Source organism: Phalacrocorax aristotelis, chromosome 14 (assembly GCF_949628215.1).
Source record: "Phalacrocorax aristotelis chromosome 14, bGulAri2.1, whole genome shotgun sequence".
Lineage (NCBI taxonomy): Eukaryota > Metazoa > Chordata > Aves > Suliformes > Phalacrocoracidae > Phalacrocorax > Phalacrocorax aristotelis.
The window spans coordinates 12,589,197-12,612,682 of record NC_134289.1 but is presented as its reverse complement, the minus strand read 5'-3'; the positions used below and the strand labels follow the sequence as shown (position 1 = coordinate 12,612,682).

The following is a 23,486-nucleotide window of genomic DNA, read 5'->3' as shown; positions in this document are numbered from 1 at the left end:
TCTATGATTAAGTGTAATTGTTCTTTAGTCTGCTGATCTTTGTGTTTCTACAGAGAGCTATGTAAACAGTTTGAAGGTATGTGTGTATAACTTCTGTTGTCATCAGTGACAGTGTGACATTGTGACAATCAACATCCAGTTTACAGGGCTTCATTATAAGAAATCATCTTTGCCCTTGTCAGGTGTATTTTGTAGTTTCCATGCTAGTTATATCAAACTAGTAACTAGTTTGGCATTTGTTAATGGGCTGTATTAGAGTTGTTTTTTTTCCGAGACAAACCATGTTTGCCCTCTGCCAACACACTTCAGTTGAGATGGTGGCATAATGCTTACAACAAACATCAAAAGAAAGTAGAAAACAAGTTAAGCATGTACAGTTTAACTCTGAAGTCACTGTTCTAAGTGACTGAAAGGAGAACTTAAAGGCTGAGGTTTATTCTTGGATTTTTTGATGCTGACTTCAGGTGTCAGACTTGATATCTATATACCTTTATGAAATATAGGTGCTGCTGTGAAGGGCAGCCTGTGCTTCAAAGAGCTTTTACCATCCTGCAGATGGCACAGGCAGAAGCATCCTTAGACAAATGAGTAAAGTGGAATGAGGTAGTCCCCTGAGATAATTATTTTGTTTACTTCCTTCAGGATTTTTCACTTAACATATTTTGTTAGGCAAAAAAACCTCTCAACTTTCTTTTCAAAAGAGAATGTTGTAAACATCAAAAGTGAACATGAAGAAACTGTTGTGAACCAGCAACATCTGAGGGTGAATAATAGAGCCCAGTTTCTGTCAACTTTTCTTCATAACTTGCTTTGATCAGAGGAAGTTTTCTTCCAAAAGATGTTGCTTGAGCAAGTGAGATTGTCTTGAAAAAAATTTGAGTTTGGGCGTGAGAAGGAGATGGCTGGAAATAGTTGTGAAAGTTTCCACATCCTGGTCGCACAGTGTGTGGTTTCATAGTGTATTGGTTCTACAAAGACACTGAATTAGCCTAGCTAATCTTGGCATGTCTCCCTTGATTGTGGGGTCTGAGCCAAGGTTTGATTAGGTGGGACTCTCATAATTAACCCAGTAGACCAAGTTTGGTAGTTAGCTATAAGGTCTTACAGTCTGTAAGAATAGAAATGTCACTGGTGATGCAAACTCGAAGAGTCTTTGCTTCCCATGACTTTCTGAATGCTGCAAAAGCTATAAACTGTGACCACTTTTTCGTTGGCTATTTCAGCTGTTAGTCACCACCTATTGCAAGGCAATTCTGAATTCTGCAGTTCAATTATTTTTTCTTTTCATCCCTTCAAGTTTTGATAAAAACAACTCTGTCTTGCTGTTGCCAAATTAACAGCTCTAACAGATCTTGTGTGGACCATAACATGAAAGATGAGCTCCAGTGTAGCACTGTAGAATAGTTAATCAGGGTCTTCATCAGCTCATGAAGTTTCTCCATGTGCACATCTTCTTCTAATGCTGTGTTTTGAAGATGTTATTTTTGTTAAGTAAGCACTTAATTACAGTGATACGGATTTTTCCAGGGTGCTCTCTTAGGATGTATATTCTTTCCACTTAACCCTAGCACAAATACCTGAGTAGCAAGATGAGAATTTACATTCCCTTGACAGAATTAGACTGCTTCTATGCATTGTTTTGAGTCTCTCTGATATCTTTCTCTTGCACTAAATGTAGTTAGCTTGAATATACTTTCTGAAGAAAAAAAAAACCAAAAGGTAGTAAACATGTAGTGATAGGATGTTGTACTGTGCTGATTTTTGTTACTTTCCCTTTAAAACAGAGAAATATTTCTGTATTAAAATGTTCTATGTTGCTGATGAGTTGATGAACACTCTGTTGCAAGGCTACCTGCATGTCCCTAAAAATCATTCTTGTTGACCTTGTTTCAGCTGTTCGTCTATTCTGTCTTCATGTTTCATCTTGTTCTTGCACATTGAGAAGCTTGTGCTATATGTATTTGATGGAATTTTAATGGTAGCTAGTATATAAACTTAATTTCTTTAAAACCTAATCTAGAAATATTAAGGGCTTCACTGTATTCGTATTACATTTACATAGACTTAAAAATTCTGTCCTAAGATCTAGACAGACAGGCTTAATAGGTAAGATTATTGTCAAGATAAGTGGTGTCTCTGGACATCTAGTTAAGAAAATATTGGTGCTAAATTAGGTAAATTGCAAGTATCTGAGACAGACTAGATAACTTCTTTTGGAGTAAGAATTTTATCTGGGGTGAAAGGGGAATATTTAGAGTATAATTCTGTATTTCTGCATGATTTTGGAGGAGCATTCCTGAGACAATATATTCAGCACTAACTAAATTGAGAGGAAGAATCTGCTTCCTTTGAAAACCGAACCAAGATCTCGTTCCTCTCTCTTAAAATGTCACCCATAACCTGCTTTGTAGTTAGAATGTCTCTCTGCCATCAAACATTACAACTGGAAAAATTAAGTTCTTAATTTTTTTAAGAGGCTTTGAAACTGAGTGCCCTTCTGATTGATACATTTCAAGTTAATAAAAAGCATTAATTCTTTTGCCTTGAAACTAAATGAATATTTAGTGATAGTATTGAGCTTTTGGCACCATCTTGTGGAAGCTTGTTTGGCAGATAGACCTAGGAGAATGTAATCTGAGAAGCTGACTGCACTGGACTTGCTTATTAAAAGAATTATAGCTATAACTTTGCATCCGTACTTCCTCCGATAGGGTTAAGAGAATTGGTATTGTCATAACCATTTTACAAGGCTTTTCCATGTGGGTTGCTGTTGGCAAGCTCAAGGGTTTGCATCCAAATCATTTGGAATGATGTAGAAATCATGGACATCCAGAAGGAATGTTAAATGAAAAAACATGCTTATAGTGGTCACCTTTTATTATCATGTTTTTCTCTTTCAGGGTGTATTGTCTGATCTGACGAAGGTGACTGGTCTTCATGGTTTGGACCCAGTGGTGCTTGTCTTAATGGTGGGAATAGTGATGTTTACTTTGGGATTTGCTGGTTGTGTGGGAGCACTGAGAGAAAACATCTGCCTTCTGAAGTTTGTAAGTGACATCATCATCATGAGTGGATTATTATGCGTGTGAAAGCTGGGAAGGATGGGTGAAGAACTAGTAGCAAACCCAGATAATAAATTGATAGAATTTGGTTTGGCACAATGTATGTGGTAAGCTTACTCCCCTGATGAGCTGCTGAGTAATGGTACTAAAAGCTGTGTAGGTTCAAACATACACTTTCTGGAAAATGTCTTTTTCATTCATTGTGCTATACAGTGGTGGTGGTGTAGTATGTATACCAGAGTGTATACATATATCACAAAATACGGTGTTTTGGAACATATTTAGTCAGTTAAGAATTACTGAGAATTACTGAGAGGAGATGTCATAGTGGCTTGGGAGAACAAAAGCCCTTAAACTTAATGTCTTCTAAATGTTTCGTGGGCAAAACTTGGGGACTTTGATGTGAAATCTCTTAAATGGTTGTTTTTATACTGAAGCTGCTTCCTTGCTTTAGATCTGAGAGCAGTTAAGCTGAACAAAAGAACTATTAAAAAAAAAAACTATAAAACTGGAAGCAATCCAAGAAAGTAACATCAAGACTACTTTAGCCCTGTGTTTTGCAGATTCTCATTTATTAATACTTTCACTGCTGTGTACAGTGACTCTGGTATGGTGCTTATTTTACTGTTGAACTCAGCTGACCAAAACAAAAAGATAACTCTGTCTCTTGGGGGTTTCTTTACATTGTATTCTCATTTAACAGGCTGTGTTCTCACAGTGTCTGTATTGAGTGAGAATTTTAACCAAATTCTGTGTCTGTTTCTGGTGGAGTTGGAGTAGGGATGCATTCAAAATGAATGGATATTTTCTAATTTAGGATTCTTTTTTTACAGTTCTGTGGAGCAATTGTCTTTATATTCCTGCTGGAGATGGCAGTGGCAGTTCTGGCTTTCCTGTTCCAGGACTGGGTGAGGGACAGGGTGAAGGAATTCTTTGAGAATAACATTAAATCCTACCGAGATGATATCGACCTCCAGAACCTCATTGATTCACTACAGAAAATTGTGAGTTCATATCCTGTCACTTCTTTAATGTGCTCTAGGAGAATATGTAGATGTGGACTTTTCCTTTTTGTTACAGGTTTATCATATTCTGTAGCTAATAGTGCTATGTTACAGATGTGCTGTTTTGCACTTCCTGCATGGAAAGCAGGCAGGCAAGATATTCTGAGATACAGTGCTGTTCTAACTGTGAATGTGGAAGCTCTGCCAAGCATCCTCTACTTTTTGACCTTCTTGACTTGCTCCCCTGTTCTTATCAGTGTTGCACCAGTTAAGTGACAAGTGAGCAACCAAACAACTTATTATCCTGAAAAAATTGTGCAATGGAACTTGTAGCCTGCACTCTTCTTTTAGGAGGCACTGCAGCCTTGCACAGGGCCTTTCTCTTCTGAGACACACATCATCCTGAAGCAAAAGAGGATTATTGTTAACTGGGAAAGGCTAGTCTTTAGTCAGGCAGTTGCCAAGGAAGTTGGAAACAATTTAACGCTCCTGTGGTCCTGGAATGTTCAGTTACCGTAAGACAGTGGTGCACCCAGGATATGACAAGGTCTGTGCTAGTAATCGTGCTCAGGAAACAACCAGTGAGGGTGAGTCTTCTGATTTTTGATTATTTGTGTGTGGTTAAAAAGATAAATATGGAGAGAAACAGAGTACATGTGTGAGTGCTTCATGAAGAGGTAAAATGGCTGTCTCCTTTATATGGTTTTCCCCTTACGAAAGATGGTTGGTTTTGTCTGTCTTCCATCTTCTAGAAGATCATGTTTACTGTGCTCACAGCTCAGTTTGATAGCAAAGCATGTTTTAGAGTGGATACTGGTTTGGTCAGCTGTATGTTACCAGCAGCTTGCCTATCCTGTTCACTCTTGTGTGCGTTGATATGGAAGCATCCTCTAAGCTGCCTGGATGGATTTCAGTGCTGCTTTGCTTTAGCTTTTGCTGTTAAGGGCACCTTTCTGTAAGGTGGGGTTCCTCCTGGCCATGAGCAACACCAGTAATTGTCTCAGTGTTGTCCACTCTGTTGCTTTTTCTGTTATCTAGTTTCAGTGCAGTCAGCCAGGCTAATAAGCTAAGCTGATTTGCAGCTGAAAGCCAGTTGAATACTTTTTAATGAAAATGAAAGGCTGAGCTTACTAAAAGGAGTTCACTAGCCAATAAACCTGAAAAAGGAAAGACCAGAAAAAAATCTCTGAACTGGCCTGTCATTGATCCATACCTGAAAGTACTGGGAAAGGAGGGGAAGCATGCAGTATGCATGAGCAAGTGGAGTTCTGCAAGGATTGAAAAAGGTGCAGCCATGTGTTCAAATGCCTCTCTGAAGCCCATCTTCTAAGAAGCCATGCTCCTTAGACTGACTTGTTCTGTTCTCAGTGTGTGCCTTGGGACGCAGAGAGCTTTTTGTAGGCAGCTCCTTGCTCTGGCTAATTATATTGCTTTCAGGCCTGTAAGCGGGCTCATGCTCTGCACCTTACTAAGGTAGATTAGCATGTTTAGTGGTTGCCTGGCTTTTTACAAAGGCAAAGAAAGACAAAATGCAACTTTTTTTTTTTCATGGTAAATGTATTAGTGACTTAATCTTTTCATGGTGCTTTTCCTATTCTGACCATTCTGTTCAGCTCTTAGTCATGTTTCCTGTGAAAACTCTGTAAACAATTCTCTGTTCACATCCGCATCTGTCACAACTTGATAACTTCTGAATCCATTTACTGACTTCAAGTTCTGGTGGTCTTGCAGACAGTTAGGTTAATACCAGTTTTATGAAGATGGGCAGTGGGCAGAGGAGAGAGATGTTACATGTGCTAGAGGTATCCCAAGAGGATAGAACTTCATGAGGTACCAGGAAAATCTATGTAATGTTATAACATACTTGAAAAAGTACTCAAATTATAGAGATTTGTGCCTTTAAATATCAAGGCCTGTATACTGCAAAGGTAACTTAAGAAACTAGCTTTCATTAGTTCCAGGAATTGAACATTCCTTGAAATGCTGGGATTTCCCCAACCTGCAATTGTGGTAATTACATTACACTGTTTAGGTCAAGAAACTTAGGTGAAATACTTCTGGAGCTGACTAACCTCTGAGCTAGTGAGACTATCAGTTAATTCATTTGGATATGGAAACCTTCTAGTTTAAAAGAAAGGAAGTATATTCACAAATGTTTGGATCCACTTTTTACAGTAAACAAGGAGGGGAAAAAAAAACGTGTTTCATGAAGATTTTAAGGATAAAGTCACAAATTTAAAGACATGTTTCCCATAGTTTTTGTGGTTTTGGTTGACTTGGAAATAACGGGTACAAAGCTTTTGTATAAACTTATTTTGTACCATTTATGGATGTACACTGCTTGCATCTAGCTATTACATCTAAACTGATAATTTTTGATTTTGCTTGTCACGATGACACCTGTTTCCAGGAGCAGTATGCCAAACGTACTGCTTTGATCTCAGAGCCACAGTATTGATTACTCATTTTTTTACTGTGATGTTGCCATTGATTCTGCACAGGCTTAGAGAAAGTGAAGATGAACAAATATCATTCCAGAGTTCGTTCAGTTGTCTCAGGAACACCCCTAAATGCGAAGTGTTTGTTTATCTGTTGCAGAACCATTGCTGTGGTGCCCAAGGTCCAGATGACTGGGACTTTAACATATACTTTAACTGCAGCAGTGAAAGCAAAAGTCGTGAGAAGTGTGGAGTTCCTTTTTCCTGTTGTATACCTGATCCAGCCGTAAGTTGTTTCCTGGCTTTGTATTGCTCTGATGTTGTTGGAGAGTTATGAAAGGAAGTACTTCCTGAATACAGTGTGGTGACTAGGGCTCTAAAAGGTCTTTTAAATGATCAAAAATTACTCTTGCGCAGACAAACTTTTTTGTTTCTGATCCATCCTTTTAGAGTCCAAATGTGGCGACCTGTCATACAGCTGAAAACTTACTGTCACCAGGAATTCAAGCTATTTTTGTATGGCTTGAGTCTGCAAGTATTGGTGACTGATATTTTTTGTTCCCAATGTGTTTCCTTGAATTCCTGGCCTCTGTTATCTAGCTTGTAAGGACCTGAGAGCACTGTCAAAGCAGCATGTTTGCCCCCATTAGAATTAATGTTACACCACCCCTCTGCCAGACAAGTAGGAGTAACCCCACTTGCTGATTGTTTATCAGCAACCAGTAAAGTGCTCATGCACAAACTCAGTTTAAAGTGTTTGAGTCAATTCTATGGTTTTTTGGCAATATTTAGGTGCTTCTTGGTTAGATCTGTTTACTAAACTGTAGGATTCTGACCCTTTTGGTGGAAGCCAAAATGTGGAGGTAGGAACTAACACATCATGCTTCATAATATTAGTGGGAATAGTTACAGCTCAAAGTCAGTACAGCAATCCTTCTGCAGAGCAGAAGGTTATACTAAGGCTTTTATTGTCTTGGAAATCAGCCAAGGAAAGACTGTCAGGGGAATATTCCATGTTCAGATTCCCCAGTAATTATTTTCTACTTTAATTTGGAGCAGTACTATTCTACTGCAACTTTTTCTGTTGCTGGTGCTGTATTTAAGGAGACATAGGTATGTTTAAATCTTCTTAATATGAGGTTCTACTCCTAGTATCTCAATATAACTTGCTACGCATTGTGTAAATTATGCTATAACTGTTCAATAAGTGTGTCTTCTTAAGTCTCATACAGGAAAAAAAAACCCACAAAATGTCTCCAAAGGAATGTCTTTGCACCTGTGGAGACAAATACTGTCATTGAGTCATGTGGGGTGGTGATCTGGAAGGTGTTTATGGTCTTCCTGCTTGGGATCTGCAACTGGAGTGTTTTATCTTGGAGTGAGTTGTGTGAGACACTGAATTATTGACTGAGGGGGCTCAAGTAGCTTGCAGCTGTTACTACTTTTAACTGATTTGGGTAGCAAGTTGTATACCACTTGAAATAATGGAGTTGCAAGGCATGTTTCTTCACTGTAGGTGTAAACAAATTGGCCTGGTACCTTTATTGTTACCTCACTGTTGGTGTAATATGAAATAGGTAACATGAAACCGATCTTGGAAATGTCGATGCCTCACCTGTATGCTGGCAGTACAGTTGCTGTGCTTCATGTTTAAAAAGTCCTTGCTAGTTGAAAGGCAAGCAATAGAAGAAGCTGGGATTTCTGGTGGAGGATGTTTTCCTGTTAGTATGCACCTCTGCTTTGTCATGACTTTCCTTGTGTTCTGCTAGTGCTTTGCTCATTCTTACTAAAAATGCATCTTAGAACAGTTGGCTCTGACATTCCTGACTTGTTTGTGAACAGAAGTAAGTAGACTTCAACTGATACATTTTAAATCTCTCTTGATTTGCAGCAAAAAGTTGTGAATACACAGTGTGGCTATGACATCAGAAAGAAGGTAATGTGCTGGGATCTTGCTGTCTGTTGTGTTCTCTGCCTGCATAGGCAAAACTATAAAAATGGTGGAATTGCTGATAGATATGTCAGTTTAAAATTAATCTGCTAATTGACTGTGCTACATCATACTATAAGTAGAACATGGTAGAGGTTTTCCTTTGTTTAAAGTAAACTTGCACTGTGGGAGGGTGGAGAAGAGTAATGGAACAGGTAAAAGGAAAGGTGTGTTTCAAAAAGGAGCAGGATTTGCATTTCAAATGTGTATTTCAATTATGGGTTCTGGAGTCTGGTTAAAAACATTACTGTATAAGTGACAAATCATTAGTTTAGCTATATCATGTGAATGATCTTATAATAAACTTGAGCAGAAAAGTAATACTCTTGTTCTTCCTCTCTGTGTTCAGAGCAAGGGCCAATGGGAAGATCAGATTTTTGTCAAAGGATGTATCGTTGCTCTTGAAGCGTGGTTACCCCGAAATATCTACATTGTTGCAGGTGTCTTCATAGCAATCTCACTGCTCCAGGTCAGTTGCTTTTGTTATGCTACTCTGAAAAATGTTTAAAGTTTACAGATACATGTCTGCTGAATGTAGAAGTAGTTATGGAGAGAGGTACAGTAAATATTTTGACACTGGATTTTCTTATGAATATATGACACAAAAATTTAGGGGTGGGGACTTAGAATGAAAATATCTGATATCAAGTAATTTAACTCTGAAATTATATTCCTCAAAGCAATGAAGGTCACTATAAACATACTATACTATTATAATACATACAATATATGAGGATTGTGATGTCTAGTGTTACATATTAATATAGAAATATGCTAATGTGTGATCGTTTTACATAATACTGTGATACAATAATCTATTTCTTACACTTCAATATGGAATGAGGGAGGAAGGAGCTCTGGTCATCTACTCCAGTAAATCTGAAGTACAGCCTTCGATCACACATGTGAAATCACTGAAAAACAATTCTGTTATTTGTGCTAAGATGACCACTCAGCTGGCTGTAAGTGACAAGTAGCATACTGCTCAAAAAAAGTTGAGAATAAAAGAGCAGGGAAATTGGTGAACAAATGTGACATTAGCAGAACCAGATGAAAGGAGTTGCTGTGACTTCTTCCTGTACCTTGTCAATCAGTGCTTGGGACATCAAAGAAAAAGAACCAAAATTATTGGTAAAACATATCAGACTACTTCTTTCAAGGTGGATCCTGCTTCCATGGTGGCACTTGTTTACACTTACCTAAACTTCTTTGCTATGGTGGTGCTTCGCTTCAGTGGGAAATAAAAAACTTGAAAATACATTCTGTAGTGGATTTACCATTTGACTGAAAGTAGTTAGGCACAGAGCGCTGGCAAAGTACCTTGTCCCAGCCATGGCAGTACTGCCCTTTGTTGCCTGATTTTTGATGTTTTATCACCATCTAATGATAGTGCTTTCACGGCTTTGAGAGATGCTGTCCTGAGAACAAAGCCTTCATTTAGGAAGATGTTCAAGATATGACTTCTAATCTTCTGGAAGTGCACAGACTGACAATAACTTGATGATGTTCTTATGTCCTGAGTGTCTGTAAAACCACTTTCACACTTGCTTGTATTTTCAAATCGGGTCTGTCTTGTGCATTAAACTATTTCATGGTGGGACTAGTTAGATGTAACCCATCTACTTCTGAAACAAATCTTTTGGCTTTTCCAAAACTTCACCCCAGTCTTTTGTTCCTTTTCTGAGAATGTTTCTGGAAATGTGCTGAGTTATGAATTTATCTTCAATTTGTAAAGGAAGATTTCCCCAGAACTTTAGTAAATGTTAACACTTCAAATTTAAATGTCTTGGAATAATCCAGGACTTTACTCTCTGTTGTTTGTGGCAAGAATGTCACTTTAGTACTGGTAATTGTGCATTCTGTGTGTATTTGAAAAATTGATCAGAAAATTGGCTGGATTATCCAAAGTTGTGGAATAAACAAAAATGCCCAATTTGTAACTTTAGCAGTAGGTAAGTGAGTGTTACAAAACTCAGGCTTGGCTAAGTGGATTTCTTCCAGCTCTAGGGCATCTAGAAGCTTATTATGAACACTCCTGAAGTGTTACATGAAAGCATCTTATGGGTTTTACTTCTTTTTAGTAAGAGCCATGCTTTGACAGATGATCCTGGCTATGAAATGGTATCTGAACCTGCACACACTTGAGGAATGCCTATCTTCATTCGCAAAAGTAGTTGCACGGACATCAGTACAGTGTAGTAGGAACACATCAGATGTGGGTTTCTGTTCTGCAATAATGACTACAGATAATAGGATCTAACTTGCAGACTGGTACTGTACAAGTGTTTCATCTCACAAATGTCTTTTTTCTTTTTAGATTTTTGGGATTTTCCTAGCAAGGACATTGATTTCTGATATTGAAGCTGTAAAGGCAGGTAATGCCTTCTGAATATAAAAGCAGACTCGTGTTGCATAAAAGTATATTTTATAATTGGTTGGACATCAAGGTTGAAGAAATGCACGAGACTGAGATACTCCTGTTATTAAAAGCCTGATGTGGATTTTATCCTGCTCATGCTTTCTGTTAGAAGCTGGTACAAAAAAAAAAAATCTCGGAACAAACACATGCAACCCCCCTCTACCTTTTTTCTAATGCGACAACTTAGTGCACCAGCGTTGATCTCCGAGGAAGAAATGGAATTTCTCAAGACACTGGCAGAACAGATTTTAAAGATATTAGCAAGGAGACGTGAAACTGCTGTAACTTCTTTCCTTGAAGGATTACTGTGAAGATTGTTCTGTTTTCACTCCCAGCTGTCAATCTCAAAATATAATCCTTCAGAAGGCATGCTGATTTCTTCAGAATCTTGAAATCAGTTTAATCTTTCCAGTAGACTCAAGCAGTCATTTTTGGCAAGATACCCAGCAAAGATAATCATCATGCTATTGGAAATTGGAGGAAAAAAGTTGTAAATTGTCTAGTTCTTTAATTGATTTTCAGTAGTGCAGAAGTAGGGATATTTCTGTTTGGGAATAATGTAGGTAGGAGCAGGGACTTGTGCTCAGCATCACAGCTGCAGTAACCCATGCCGTTCTGAAAATGCAAGCCTTTTCTCAAGAGGGGAAAAATCTGACTATCTGTAGCATTTTGTTAGACATCTTCATTTCAGGCAAGGGGGTGTGAATCCCTCATGCTGTTTCCTGTCTGAAAAGATTGTCCTTTGCCCTTATGGGGGACTTGAACTTGCCAGATTTCAACTGGGAATACCGTGCAGCTGGGACAAACACGTCCAGAAGGTTCCTAAACCACCTGGAGGACAACTTCATGGTACAGATACTAAGGGAACCAACCAGGAAAGGTGCCTTCCTCAATCTGTTGCTTACTAACAGAGGGCTTCATGGGTGAAGTGGAGATTGGTGGCTGCCTTGGCCACAGTGACCATGAAGCAGTCAAGTTTAAAATCTGTGGGGACAGGAGGAAAGCTGCCAGCAAGACCTCAACTCTGGACATGAGGAGAGCAGACTTCAGGTTGCAGAGAGAACTGCTTAGTAAGGTCCCCTGGGAAAACTTCTGACGGTGCTGGGTTCCATCACTGGTGGTCACTTTTTAAGTAGTACCTCCTAAAAGCACAGGAGCAGGCAACCCCAAAGTGTAGGAAGTCAAGCAGGCAAGGCAAGAGGCCAGCTTGGCTGAGCAGGGGTAGTCTAGAAATAAGGAGAAAGTATATGGCTAGTGGAAGCAAGGTCAGGTGACATGGGAGGACTACAGAGATGCTGTTTGCCACTGCAGGGAGGAAATATCTGCAGCCAAAGCTCAACTAGAGTTGAAGCTGGCCAGTACCAAGGGACAATAAGAAGGGCTTATATAAATATATTGATGGCAAAAGGCAGGCCAGAAATAACATTGGCCTGTTGCTTGATGAGAATGGTCACCTCACAAACAGGGATGTAGACAAGGCTGAGAGAGTAATGCTTTCTTCCCTTGGTCTTCAGCACTGGTGGGCTCAGGAACCCCCAGAGCCCTGGGCTATAGAACCATGACTGTGGGAATAATAAACTTTTAATCAATGCTGAACTTCTACAGGGCTTGTTGCTCCAGCTAGATCCCTGTAAGTCGATGGGGCCTGATGGGATTCATCCAAGGGTACTTAAAGAGCTGGCTAATGTCATAGTGAGACCTCTCTCCATGACTTCTTTTTTCCAATGCTCTTGGGAATGTGGAGAGGCCCCAGTTGCCTGGAAACTGGAAAACGTTGTCGCAGTCTTCAAGAAGGTCAGTCCCGTCTTGAAAGGATGACCCTGGTAACTACAGGCCTGTCAGTGTCACTTCTATACCTGGTAAAATTATGCAGAATATTCTGGGAGTTATTGGAAAAACAGCTGAAAGACAACACAGTCATTGGTCCCAGCCACCATGGGTTGACAAGGGGGGAAAGTCCTGCCTAACAAACTTTGACAAGTTTGTGCACCTGGTTGACCAAGGGAAGCCAGTGGATGATATCTTTTAGGATTTCAGTAAAGCTTTCAATGCTGCCACTCAGTGTCCTGCTAGACAAAACGTCCACCATACACCTGGATAAACATGTAATGCAGTGGGTGAGCAATTAAATTGGCTGATGGATTGGGCTCAGAAGGTTATAGTAAAAGGGGTTACATTGGGCTGGTGGCCAGTCACTAGTGGGGTTCTGCAGGGATCCATCTTGGGGCTGGTACTCTTTAATTTCTTTATAAATGACTTGGATGCAGGACTGGAAGGAATACTGCAGTTTAATGACACAAAATTGGGAGGAGCTGTTGATACTCTGGAGGGCAGAGAGGCCCTGCAGAGAGCTGGGCAATCACCAACCATATGAAGTTTAACAAGGGCAAGTGCTGGATTTTGCACCTGGGGCATGGCAATCCTGGATGTACATCCAGACTGGGGAATGAGAGGCTGGAAAGCTGCTCTGCAGAGAGGGACCTGGGGGTTCTGGTCGATAATATCAGGACTGATGAAAAATTTTGAAATTCAGCAGTGATCCCTACTCAAATCTGTTTGTTTTTAATGAGGAAATGCACGTTTAGTGAAAGTTGTTGAATTTTTAAATCTTATGTAAAGCTGTTGCATCAGCAGTTCTGCTCGTATTCTCATGTGTCATCCAAATGCCAGTCACAATATGGTGAACCAGAATATCTTCACAGTAATTTTCTGCTTCAAACTGAACTATTCCTTCTTGTGGTTCAACCCCAGTCAGCAACTGAATACCACGTAGCTGCTCACTCACTCCCCCACCCCTGTGGGCTGGGGAGGGAATTGGAAGGGCCAAAGAAAGAAAACTTCTGTTTCAAATAAGAACAGTTTTATAATTAAAATAAAACGGTAATGGCAATAATAGTAATATAATGAAAAAAAAGATGTGGAACCTGGGGAGGAGTGAAAAAAGCCTGGACAACAAGTGATGCAACTGCTCACCACCCGCTCACTGACTCTGCTGGTCCCTGAGCTGCGATTGCTGCTTCCTCTGGCCGACTCCCCCCAGTTCATATACTGGGCATGATGTCATATGGTATGGAATATCCCTTTGGGACTTTGGATCAGTTCTTTTGGCTGTGCCCCCTCCCCTCCTGGCTTCTTGTGCACCTGGCAGAGCATGAGAGGCTGGAAAAGTCCCTGACTAGTAAAAGCGGTACCCTGCAGCAGCTAAACCATCAGTGTGTTATCAATATTGTTCTTAGGCTAAGTCCGGAACACAACCCTGTGCCAGCTACAGTGAGGAAAATTAACTCTATCCCAGCTAAAACCATGACAGTATCCACCCCTTATTCCATACCATTTGTCATGCTCAGCTCCCATAATATCCAATACAACCTCAATAACCACCACTCTCCCCTTCCCATCCTTTGATAAAATACACAGATCTCATTTATCATCCCCTTAGTCTATGGACCACCCCTGTAAAATGGCTGTAGAGGGTCCACAAAATGTCCATTCAGTTCATTTAGTCTGTGACTTTGGGCTCCATCTATTGTATGAGTCTTTCAGGGCTGGAGAGATGGTGTGTGTGGTGTTGGATAGTTGCATGCTGTAGTCAGTTCTTGTTCCATCACTGCTGCACTTTGCTTGGTTCAATGAAAGTTCTTTTTTTCATTAATTTGGGAGATTCCCACTATGATACCATTGATATGGCATATAGCAACCATAGTAGTGATGACATACAACATTATATAGCAAATAACAGCATACCATTAAGTTCATTGGCTGTTTTTACCCAAAATCAAATCCCTTCCCTAGCAGCCTGTGGTTGTTGAAGAATGTCCCATTGTCATAAGAGCCAAAACCCTCACTTCAACACCAGCCACATAACCAGGAGTTGATTTGCATTATTTGCCCATTTTTTGCCAACAGGTAATATGGAGGAGAGGATAACTTGGGCACCAATATTTTTCACTTGCTTCCCCAGGGCTTTATAGCCTTCCTTAGTTCTGCCCAGGTGTCACCTCCTCCTCTGGTGATATCCAAAATCTTTGCCTTCTGGCCAGTCCATAAGCACTTCCAAGATTCCTGGGAGACTGGGGTTTCCTACTCAAGCCCACTGGGTGATCAGCCCATTTACTCCATGTAGCATCAGTTGCATGGTGTGTAGGGGGATGTTTCCTTTGAACATCCAGCCCAGCACTGGCAGTCGGGGTGCCAGGAGCAACTGTGCCTCAGTACCAACCACTTCTGAAGCAGCTCGGACCCCTTCGTATGCTGCCAATATCTCTTTTTCAGCTGGAGTATAGCGGGCTTCGGACCCTCTGTATCCCCAACTCCAAAACCCTAGAGGTCAGCCTCAGGTCTCCCCCGGTGCTTTCTGCCAGAGGCTCCAGGTAGGGCCATTCTCCCCAGCTGCGGTGGAGAGCATGTTCTTTACATCTTGTCCTGCCCAGACTGGCCCAAGGGCTACTGCATGAACTATCTCTTGTTTAATCTGTTCAAAGGCTTGTCGTTGCTCAGGGCCCAATTTGAAATCATTCTTCTTTCGATCAGACTGTAATTTGGTAAATGCATTCTCCAAAAACCCACAACGCCCAAGAAAGCTTGTGTTTCCTTTTTGCTAGTTGGTGGAGACATGGCTGCGATTTTGTTGATCACATCCATTGGAATCTGACGATGTCCATCTTGCCATTTGATTCCTAAGAACTGGATCTCTTGTGTGGGTCCCTTCACCTTTGTTTTATGGCAAAACCAGCCTTCAGAAGGACTTGGACTATTTTCTTCCGTTTCTCAAAAACATTCTGCTGTGTTGCCCCACGTGATGATGTCATCAATGTATTTTAGGTGTTCTGGAGCTTCTCCCTGTTCCAGTGCAGTCTGAATCAGTCCATGGCAAATGGTAGGACTGTGTTTCCACCTGTGGGGCAGTCGATTCCAGGTGTACTGGACGCCCCTCCAAGTGAAAGCAAACTGTGGCCTGCACTCTGCTGCCAGAGGGATTGAGAAGAATGCATTAACCATATCAGTTGTGGCATACCACTTGGTTGCCTTTGACTCCAGTTCGTATTGAAGTTCTAGCATGTCTGGCACGGCAGCACTCAGCAGTGGAGTGCCTTCGTTCAGGCTATGATAGTCTACTGTTAGCCTCCACTCTCCATTAGACTTCTGTACTGGCCATATGGGACTGTTAAAGGGTGAGCGGGTCTTACTGATGACTCCTTGGCTCTCCAGTCAACGAATGATCTCATGGATGGGAGTCAGGGAGTCTTGGTTGGTGCGATATTGCTGCCGGTGCACTGTTTTGGTGGTGATTGGCACCTGTTGTTCTTTGACCTTCAGCAACCCCACAATAAAAAGGTCCTCCGAGAGACTGGGGAAGGTAGGCAGCTGTTTAATTCTTTCCATCTCCAAGGCAGCTACACCAAAAGCCCACTTGGACCCTTTTGGGTCCTTGAAATACCCTCTCCTGAGGTAGTCTATGCCAAGGATGCACAGAGCCTCTGGGCCAGTCACGATGGGGTGCTTTTGCCACTCATTGCCAGTTAGGCTCACTTCGGCCTCCAATACAGTTAGCTCTTGGGATCCCCCTGTCACTCCAGCAATGCTGATGGGTTCTGCCCCATATAGTTTGATGGCATTAAGGTCCACTGTGCGCCGGTGTCCACTAAGGATTTATACTCCTAAGGATTTATACTCCTGGAGCAGCAACTTTCCTGGAAGAACCCCCCGAGTGATTGTTTTCCCTTGCAGCTCACGTACCCATGCGTCTAGGGACAAGGTAGGTTTTCCATCCCACTTCTTCATGTCCTCTCCGTGGTCACGCAGGTAAGACCATAGAGTGGCCCATGGTGTGTGTCCTTTCTCTTGAGCAGAGGGACGCTTACTCCTAATGGATACTGGTCCATACTGGTGGGGAGTAGGACCTATCTTCTTTGAGTTGCTGGACCTCCCGGGCCAGTTTCTCCACAGCTGAGATGAGGGAAGAAGAAATATTTGCTTTGTAATCCCAGAGTTTATCAATCACTTCTGCCACTGTTGGTGCCTCGTCCCCTCTCCAGGACGTTACTGCCAATGAGTTCCCATGCGTCGATGGCGCGCTCCATACAAACTTCTGCCGCATGGGTTGTGTGTACTGGGCTTCACTTGGATCTTTGGATGACTGTTGATAGTCTAGGCCACTATAAACCACCTCAAGCACGGCTAGTTCCCTCAGGTACTGGATACCTTTCTCCATGGTCGTCCATTTTCCTGGGCGATATATAACATCTTCCTTGAAGGGAGACCTTTCTCTCACTCCGGACAGGAGTCGCCTCCAGAGGCTGAGGGCTTATGTTCCTTTTCCAGTTGCTTTGTCAATGCCCCCTTCCCTGGAGAGGGACCCCAGTTGTTTCGCTTCCTTCCCCTCTAATTCCAGACTGCTGGCCCCGTTATCACAGCATCGGAGCAGCCAGGTGACAATGTGCTCACCTGAACAATGGCCAAAATCTTTTCCCATATCTTGCAGCTCACTCAAGGACAGGGATCAGGTGCTCTCCGTCTCGTTTATGAGTTCTTCCTCTTCCTCCTTTCCTCTTGATGGCCCTGCTTTTTCATAATCTCTTTCTAAACAAGTTGATTTCTTCTTGTGTATAGGGGCGACTGATCGTGGCACGGGTTGATCCTCTGATTCAGCTGCAATGCTTGTCACCAGGGTTGGAGTAGCCGCAGCGTCTATCGGGGGGGTTTGAGTGGCCACAGTGCTTGTCACTTTTCTTGTCTTTGTCTTTTTAGATCCAGAGGCCTTCTCTTCCCCTTGGGGGCATGGAATAATGGTAAACAGGGCTTGGTAGGCATGGGCCAGGCCCCAGCACATTGCAGTGATTTGCATCTCTCTTGGAATTACCAGGGTGACAACATCCTCCAAATTCTGCACTTGTTCAGGGGTGAAGTCCCACAACACTGGGGGTGCCCACAGTCTTAGGCGTTTGCCCATACTATCGCACATACCCTGCCACGCATAGCTATCGGGCCTTGGGGCAGATCTCTGGATGATATTCTTAAATTGCTTATTAACCTTAGACAAAACTGAAACAGTCTGCCAAAGAAATACCAACAGATGTATCTGAGCTACCCAAGGATGTTCAAGATACTGAAAAGTTGTAATGAAGGAGGAGGCACTACAGAAGACGGTAGCTAAGGTGTGACGATTGCTCCAACACCAAAGTTGCCATCTCTACAAGCTACTGCTGGTCCTCACTGGCCCTTGGCAGCCCTTTCACAGCTCAGGTGCCATTCTGTGTTTCCTCCGTAGAAAACCTCTCAGAGGAGGAGGTATAATTGCTAATTGTCTCCATGAGGTGGTACCCGAAGTACAGTAAGGGATTCCATGCAAGTCCCAAATAACTGATAAAGCTCAAGGCCAGTGTTTTAATAACAGATCTCCCAGGCAAAACATCTCTAATCACTGCAGAGCACAGCAAACTACAAAAACCAGCACCAGTCTTTAACACGTATTTCAAAATCAGCATGGTGTAGATTGGATAAACGAATATTAAGAACAGATGAATCAATGCTGTGACCAGCAACTGTTATTATCTCAAACCCTTCGTGCCCCACACTGGGCGCCAAAAAGGACTGTTGTGGTTTAGCCCCAGTCGGCAACTCAACATCACGGAGCCACTCGCTCATTCCCCACACCCCTGTGGGCTGGGGAGAGAATTGGAAGGGCCAAAGTAAGAAAACTCATGGGTTGAGATAAGAACAGTTTAATAATTAAAACAGTAATAGCAATAATGATAATAGTAATACAGTGAAAAAGAAAATAACGAGAGAGAGAGAGAGAGAGTGATGAAACCTCGCGAGGAGGGAAAAAACCCAAACAACAAGTGATGCAACTGCTCACCACCCGCCAACTGATGCCACTGGTCCCAGAACCGTGATTGCTGCTTCTCCCGGCCAACTCCCCCCAGTTCATATACTGGGCATGATGTCATATGGTATGGAATATCCCTTTGGGCACTTTGGATCAGCTCTCTTGGCTGTGCCCGCTCCCCTCCTGGCTTCTTGTGCACCTGGCAGAGCATGAGAGGCTGGAAAAGTCCCTGACTACTACAAGCACTACTCCGCAACAACTAAACCATCAGCTTGTTCTCAGGCTAAGTGCAAAACACAGCCCTGTGCCAGCTACAGTGAAGAAAATTAACTCTATCCCAGCTAAAACCATGACACTGCTGAAGCCAATTTTTTATTTTTATCAGAATAAAGCTAAACTGTCTTCTTCCTATTGTCCCGTCTTGGGGGTTCAGTAGATGGTTCTGTTATTCAGTAAGAGTTCTAGTGGTCTCTAAAAGACTTTGGCATAGTAATTTTAGCTTTAAGGTAAAAGTATGTGACTGAAAAGTTCTCGGAAGTAGCTGTAGCTGTCAGTTTTACTGTGAGCCATATAACCAACAGTTTATTGCTTCCGGAGACACCAGTTTTTTCAGAGACAGCTGATATATCTACAGTGCCTAACATAGTGTAAATTTTAGAAAAGTATATATTTTTATAATGATGATTTACTACATGTACAAGGATTTAATACTTGTATTTCTGAAGTATGCCTTTCTTAGGAAGCCAGACTTTTAAATATCTCTCTAATGTCGTTTTTTATACTATGCATGTATTAACAAACATTTCACTTGCAAAATCTGATCAATAGTAAGAATCTTTGTCTGTATTGATTGTTCAGACACCCTTCTAGTTTTTAATCTGTGAAGCACTTCAGACAGTGCTGTACTTCTCATGTGTACTTTGGTTCAGCTTTCGTAGTTCTCTTTCTGGCCAGTGATTGAGACACAACAGGAAAAGGAAGCTTGTCTAAGGGGTGACTGATTTCCTTACAGTAGCAGAGAACAGTTTGCTATTACTCATCTGAAAAACCTGAAAGTAAAACCGCTCGAAGTGCACTGTGATATTATTTTTTTTCAGATGTGATATATAACAAGGAAACAATAGCAGTAGATCACTGAGGGGAGAGCAAGAGACATTTTTCTGTTCCTTCTGTAGAGCCTTGAATTTGAGATCTGTATTACTTATTTGTTGAATCCATCAGGAACAGGCAAAAATTTGTTGCTGTCACTGCTACTTTGCAAGCAGCAAAGTAGTGCCCTGCAACCTTAGCTTTAAACTCTGGTGCTTGAAACTCTACACCATCTCATGAAACAACTTCTTCTGTTAAGGTTATGTGTAACAATCTGGTGTATGTAAAAGTGGAGGGGGATGCTTTCTATTTGTAACTTTTTATTTGTAAAACATTGCATTGAAAATTGCATCTAGGCAGGACGTTTCTCTTTGACACTTTTTGACACAGAAAGCTCCTAGTGCTGGGAAATAACTTCAGCAGTTGGTGAAAATCGTCATGGTGTCAAAGATATCTGCGGAGTTCATGCACTGAAATTAGCTGCCAAGAAGAGCCAGTGTCACGGATCAGGATTCCAGTGCCTGCAGATCTTGCCAAGTTGCCTGAAGTCATGAATACTTGGTTTCTTTTTGCAGTACTGTTTGTAGGCGAAACAGAGTTTAATTCAACTGTTGTCTTTCTACAGTTTCTTATTGGCTTTGGTCATATTAACATCAGCTTTGTATCAGTGCTCCATTTATTCGGAACTGAATTCAAGAGATCAGCCTCTTGGAGGATCTTTAATTTTGGAGTGGTTTGTGTTCATTGTGGATAAACTTCTCTGTGCTTACTCAGTATCACTATTAAAACCTTGGGCTCTAGGCTGGTTTACCCCTAGATGTTTTGAAGTGCACCCCCATTGGTGATACACCGGGCTAGTGTAATTTCAGATTTGGAATGGGAAAACTTTCTTACCATTTTCTACTTATGTTTAGCACTTTCTCTGTGGACCTGCAGTGACTTCACGGCTAAAGATTTGGCTTATGTTTTAAAAAAGCAATGGTTGCGTTTGGAACAACTCTACAAACACTACAATGGAAACAAGGTTTTGAATTAAGATCTCAGGTATGAGATCAGACTTGAATAATTAGACTGAGAGAAGGAAACTTTCAGTGTCATCACTTTTATCTCTTAGAATAGAGATGCTCAGAATTGTGCTCAGAAATGAGCACAATTTCTGTGAAGTAATGTATTTATTTGTATGTTTCATGGTGCAACTGCCCTTTTGTTTATATCAACATGCCTGCGTTTGGACAGTCTCTTTGTACCTGAAGAGGAGGATGAATACAAGCATTGAAAAAAAGAGCAGCAACCAAAGAAGCTTTGGTCACCCCCTGAAAACCTGAATACTTCTTCTCAAGGAGTCTTTAGTTTTGGTGACCCTCCTACAGTGCCACGTGGACAGACATGTGCCTCCAGTCCATTGAGGCTGGTGTGGCAGTTGTCTCCTATGTAGAATTGCTCTGGTTTTGTCTCCCGCTTCCATCCTTTCCTCTTCCTTCCCCCTGCTGCCTGTGGGTTATCATGCAGCTTGAACGTTGTTTAGCCAATAGCCTATTCTGACTCTCACTATGGTTTTTTTTCCTGAAGCCTTAAATTTCATTAAATAAAATTTAATGTTTTGTACTCCTGGAGTTTGATTTGTTGCTTCTGGTCACTAGTATTTTCCTAAGTTTTAGACTGTCTACTGAAACTGCAACTTGTGGATAACTACAGAAATGGCAAAGGTCTGCTGATGTTCGTGTCTATATTTTGCTGAAACTAATTCTTGATGTTTTTTTCAGCCTGGGCTGCTGAATAATAGATAACACTGATGCTTTTCTCTCCATCATTAATGGAAAGCCGTGACCAAGTGAAGAGCTGCAGAATGGTGTAGAGAAAGAATTAAATCTCTGGACACCCAAAAAGTTAAAACTGCTGTTTGCACTTTGACTGTCGTTACCCACAGTTATCGCTCTTGTGATTTGCACAGTCTATGGTTTGTCATGTCTGAGCAATGTTCCTGAAACTACTCTTTAAGAGTGCAGAAGGGAAGTAACCTCCAGGTTTGAAGATGAGGCTTGCAGAAATAGGTTTGCATCTGCTTCTTTGACCATTCTAAGGTTTCTTTAATGCATTAAAACCTGATTTTAGTTTCAACAAGGTCAGAGAAACATTTAACCAATAGATAACAGCTGTATTAGAACAGCACAGTATCTGGAATTAAGATACTGTAGGGTGTTAAGGCTGGATCGTTTCTGGTAAGAATGACTTAACTTGAATGTGGCTATTTGGTGTGTGTATATATAGAACTGATACATATACTAATGCCTGGTTTAGGCACAACCCTAGATCTTATTCTGAAGTTGAGACTGTCCGAAGTTATTTCTCAGCTTGACGTTGGAAATATGTAGGATGCCTATATCACTGTGTGCTTTAAGCTGGAGGAAACTGCTTGTGGTTCAGCTCTTGTTTTTGTTTTCTCCTACTATGTGGTCAAAGCCTGCGTATGTGTTACTCACCAAGCGACTTCTCTGAGGTGGTTTTATGAGATTCCCTTTCTCAAGAGTACTCCTGAAAGTGATATTTGGTGGCAGATGTAGGGGACTAACTAGTGTGAACAAAGCTCTTGCAGGAACAAAGTTATAATGTTTGTTCACAGGTACAAGCCAGTTATAATTGTTTGAGGAGGCCTACTGACTTTTAAATGTTCCCTTCTTTATAACCTTTTTTAAAGGTTAGTACTTTTCTATTTTTTCTCAGTAACTTTTACTGTTGGCTTAAAGTCACTGTTCCCTAGCGCTTCAGTATCTACCACTACTGGGTTTTGAATTTCATCTCTTAGGTCTTGGCAATGTGACGCTGCAACATACTTGTAACCGCTGCAAAAAGTTCCCATAAGAACACATTGTGCAATAGATACTGTTCTCTTACCTTTTTTGTCAAGTGATCATTACTAAATATGAAAGGTTTCTGTAGAAGTGTCCAGAGACATTTGTTTTACTATAATTTTTCATTATCTAAAGTTAAACCCAGGTTCTCTTACTGGAGTTAATTTAATGAAGTGCCAACTGCCTCCAGATCTTCACACATGCCCCACTGAAAGCTAGTAATTTCTAACTAGCTTTCATTTGTATCTTGTCCAAGCACTGTATGGACATTGACTTCAGTTTCTTGTAAACTTTGCTTCTACTGAGTCTCATTTCAGGTTACAACAACTGCAACTCTGAAATTAGGACAAGCCCGTGACCTCAGATAGTTAGGAATATAACCTGTGACACTAACAGGTGAAAACTCAGAAGAGCTTTAAAATTGGAAATTGAAGGGGGAGTTGGTTTAAAGGTGCAGTTTTGTGGTGGTTTTAACGTGTTCAGTTAACAGTTGGGCTCATAGGTTGATTCACAATGTGCAGAGGTTGAACTGGTGCCAGTTAGCCCTTTTGCATTGTTTAAGCCACAGCTCTAATGTAAACTCCCATTGTTTCAGGTTGCATGATACAAGCTTGAGGGTTTTTTGTAATGATTTTAAAGTCTCATTGATGTAAGAAAAAGCTGCAGTTGATACCCTGATTTGACAAAATCAAGCAGCTTAAAAAATTTATTACAGGGGCGTGAATTGCCTAATGCTTCTCATGTGATGTTTTCTAAGATCACTTGCTTGACAGGCCTTATTCCTACTGCAGTGTTAGCAGCTCAGTG

The 23,486-nt window shown here is 41.3% G+C and overlaps 1 protein-coding gene across 3 annotated transcripts in view; it reads left to right on the top strand.

Annotated features, from left to right (window-relative positions):
* TSPAN14 (tetraspanin 14) overlaps positions 1-21,435 on the top strand; it is a 48,371-nt gene extending 26,936 nt beyond the window's left edge. For 2 of the 3 annotated variants that reach the window (XM_075109709.1, XM_075109708.1), the window contains 6 exons: positions 2,901-3,047; positions 3,896-4,066; positions 6,665-6,790; positions 8,396-8,440; positions 8,844-8,963; positions 10,812-21,435. In XM_075109709.1, coding sequence (XP_074965810.1) covers positions 2,901-3,047; positions 3,896-4,066; positions 6,665-6,790; positions 8,396-8,440; positions 8,844-8,963; positions 10,812-10,883 — 681 coding nt within the window. In that variant the 3' untranslated portion in view covers positions 10,884-21,435. The remainder of the gene's footprint in view (positions 1-2,900; positions 3,048-3,895; positions 4,067-6,664; positions 6,791-8,395; positions 8,441-8,843; positions 8,964-10,811) is intronic. The other variant, XR_012663159.1, reaches the window with a different exon arrangement.
* Positions 21,436-23,486: the final 2,051 nt, after the last annotated feature.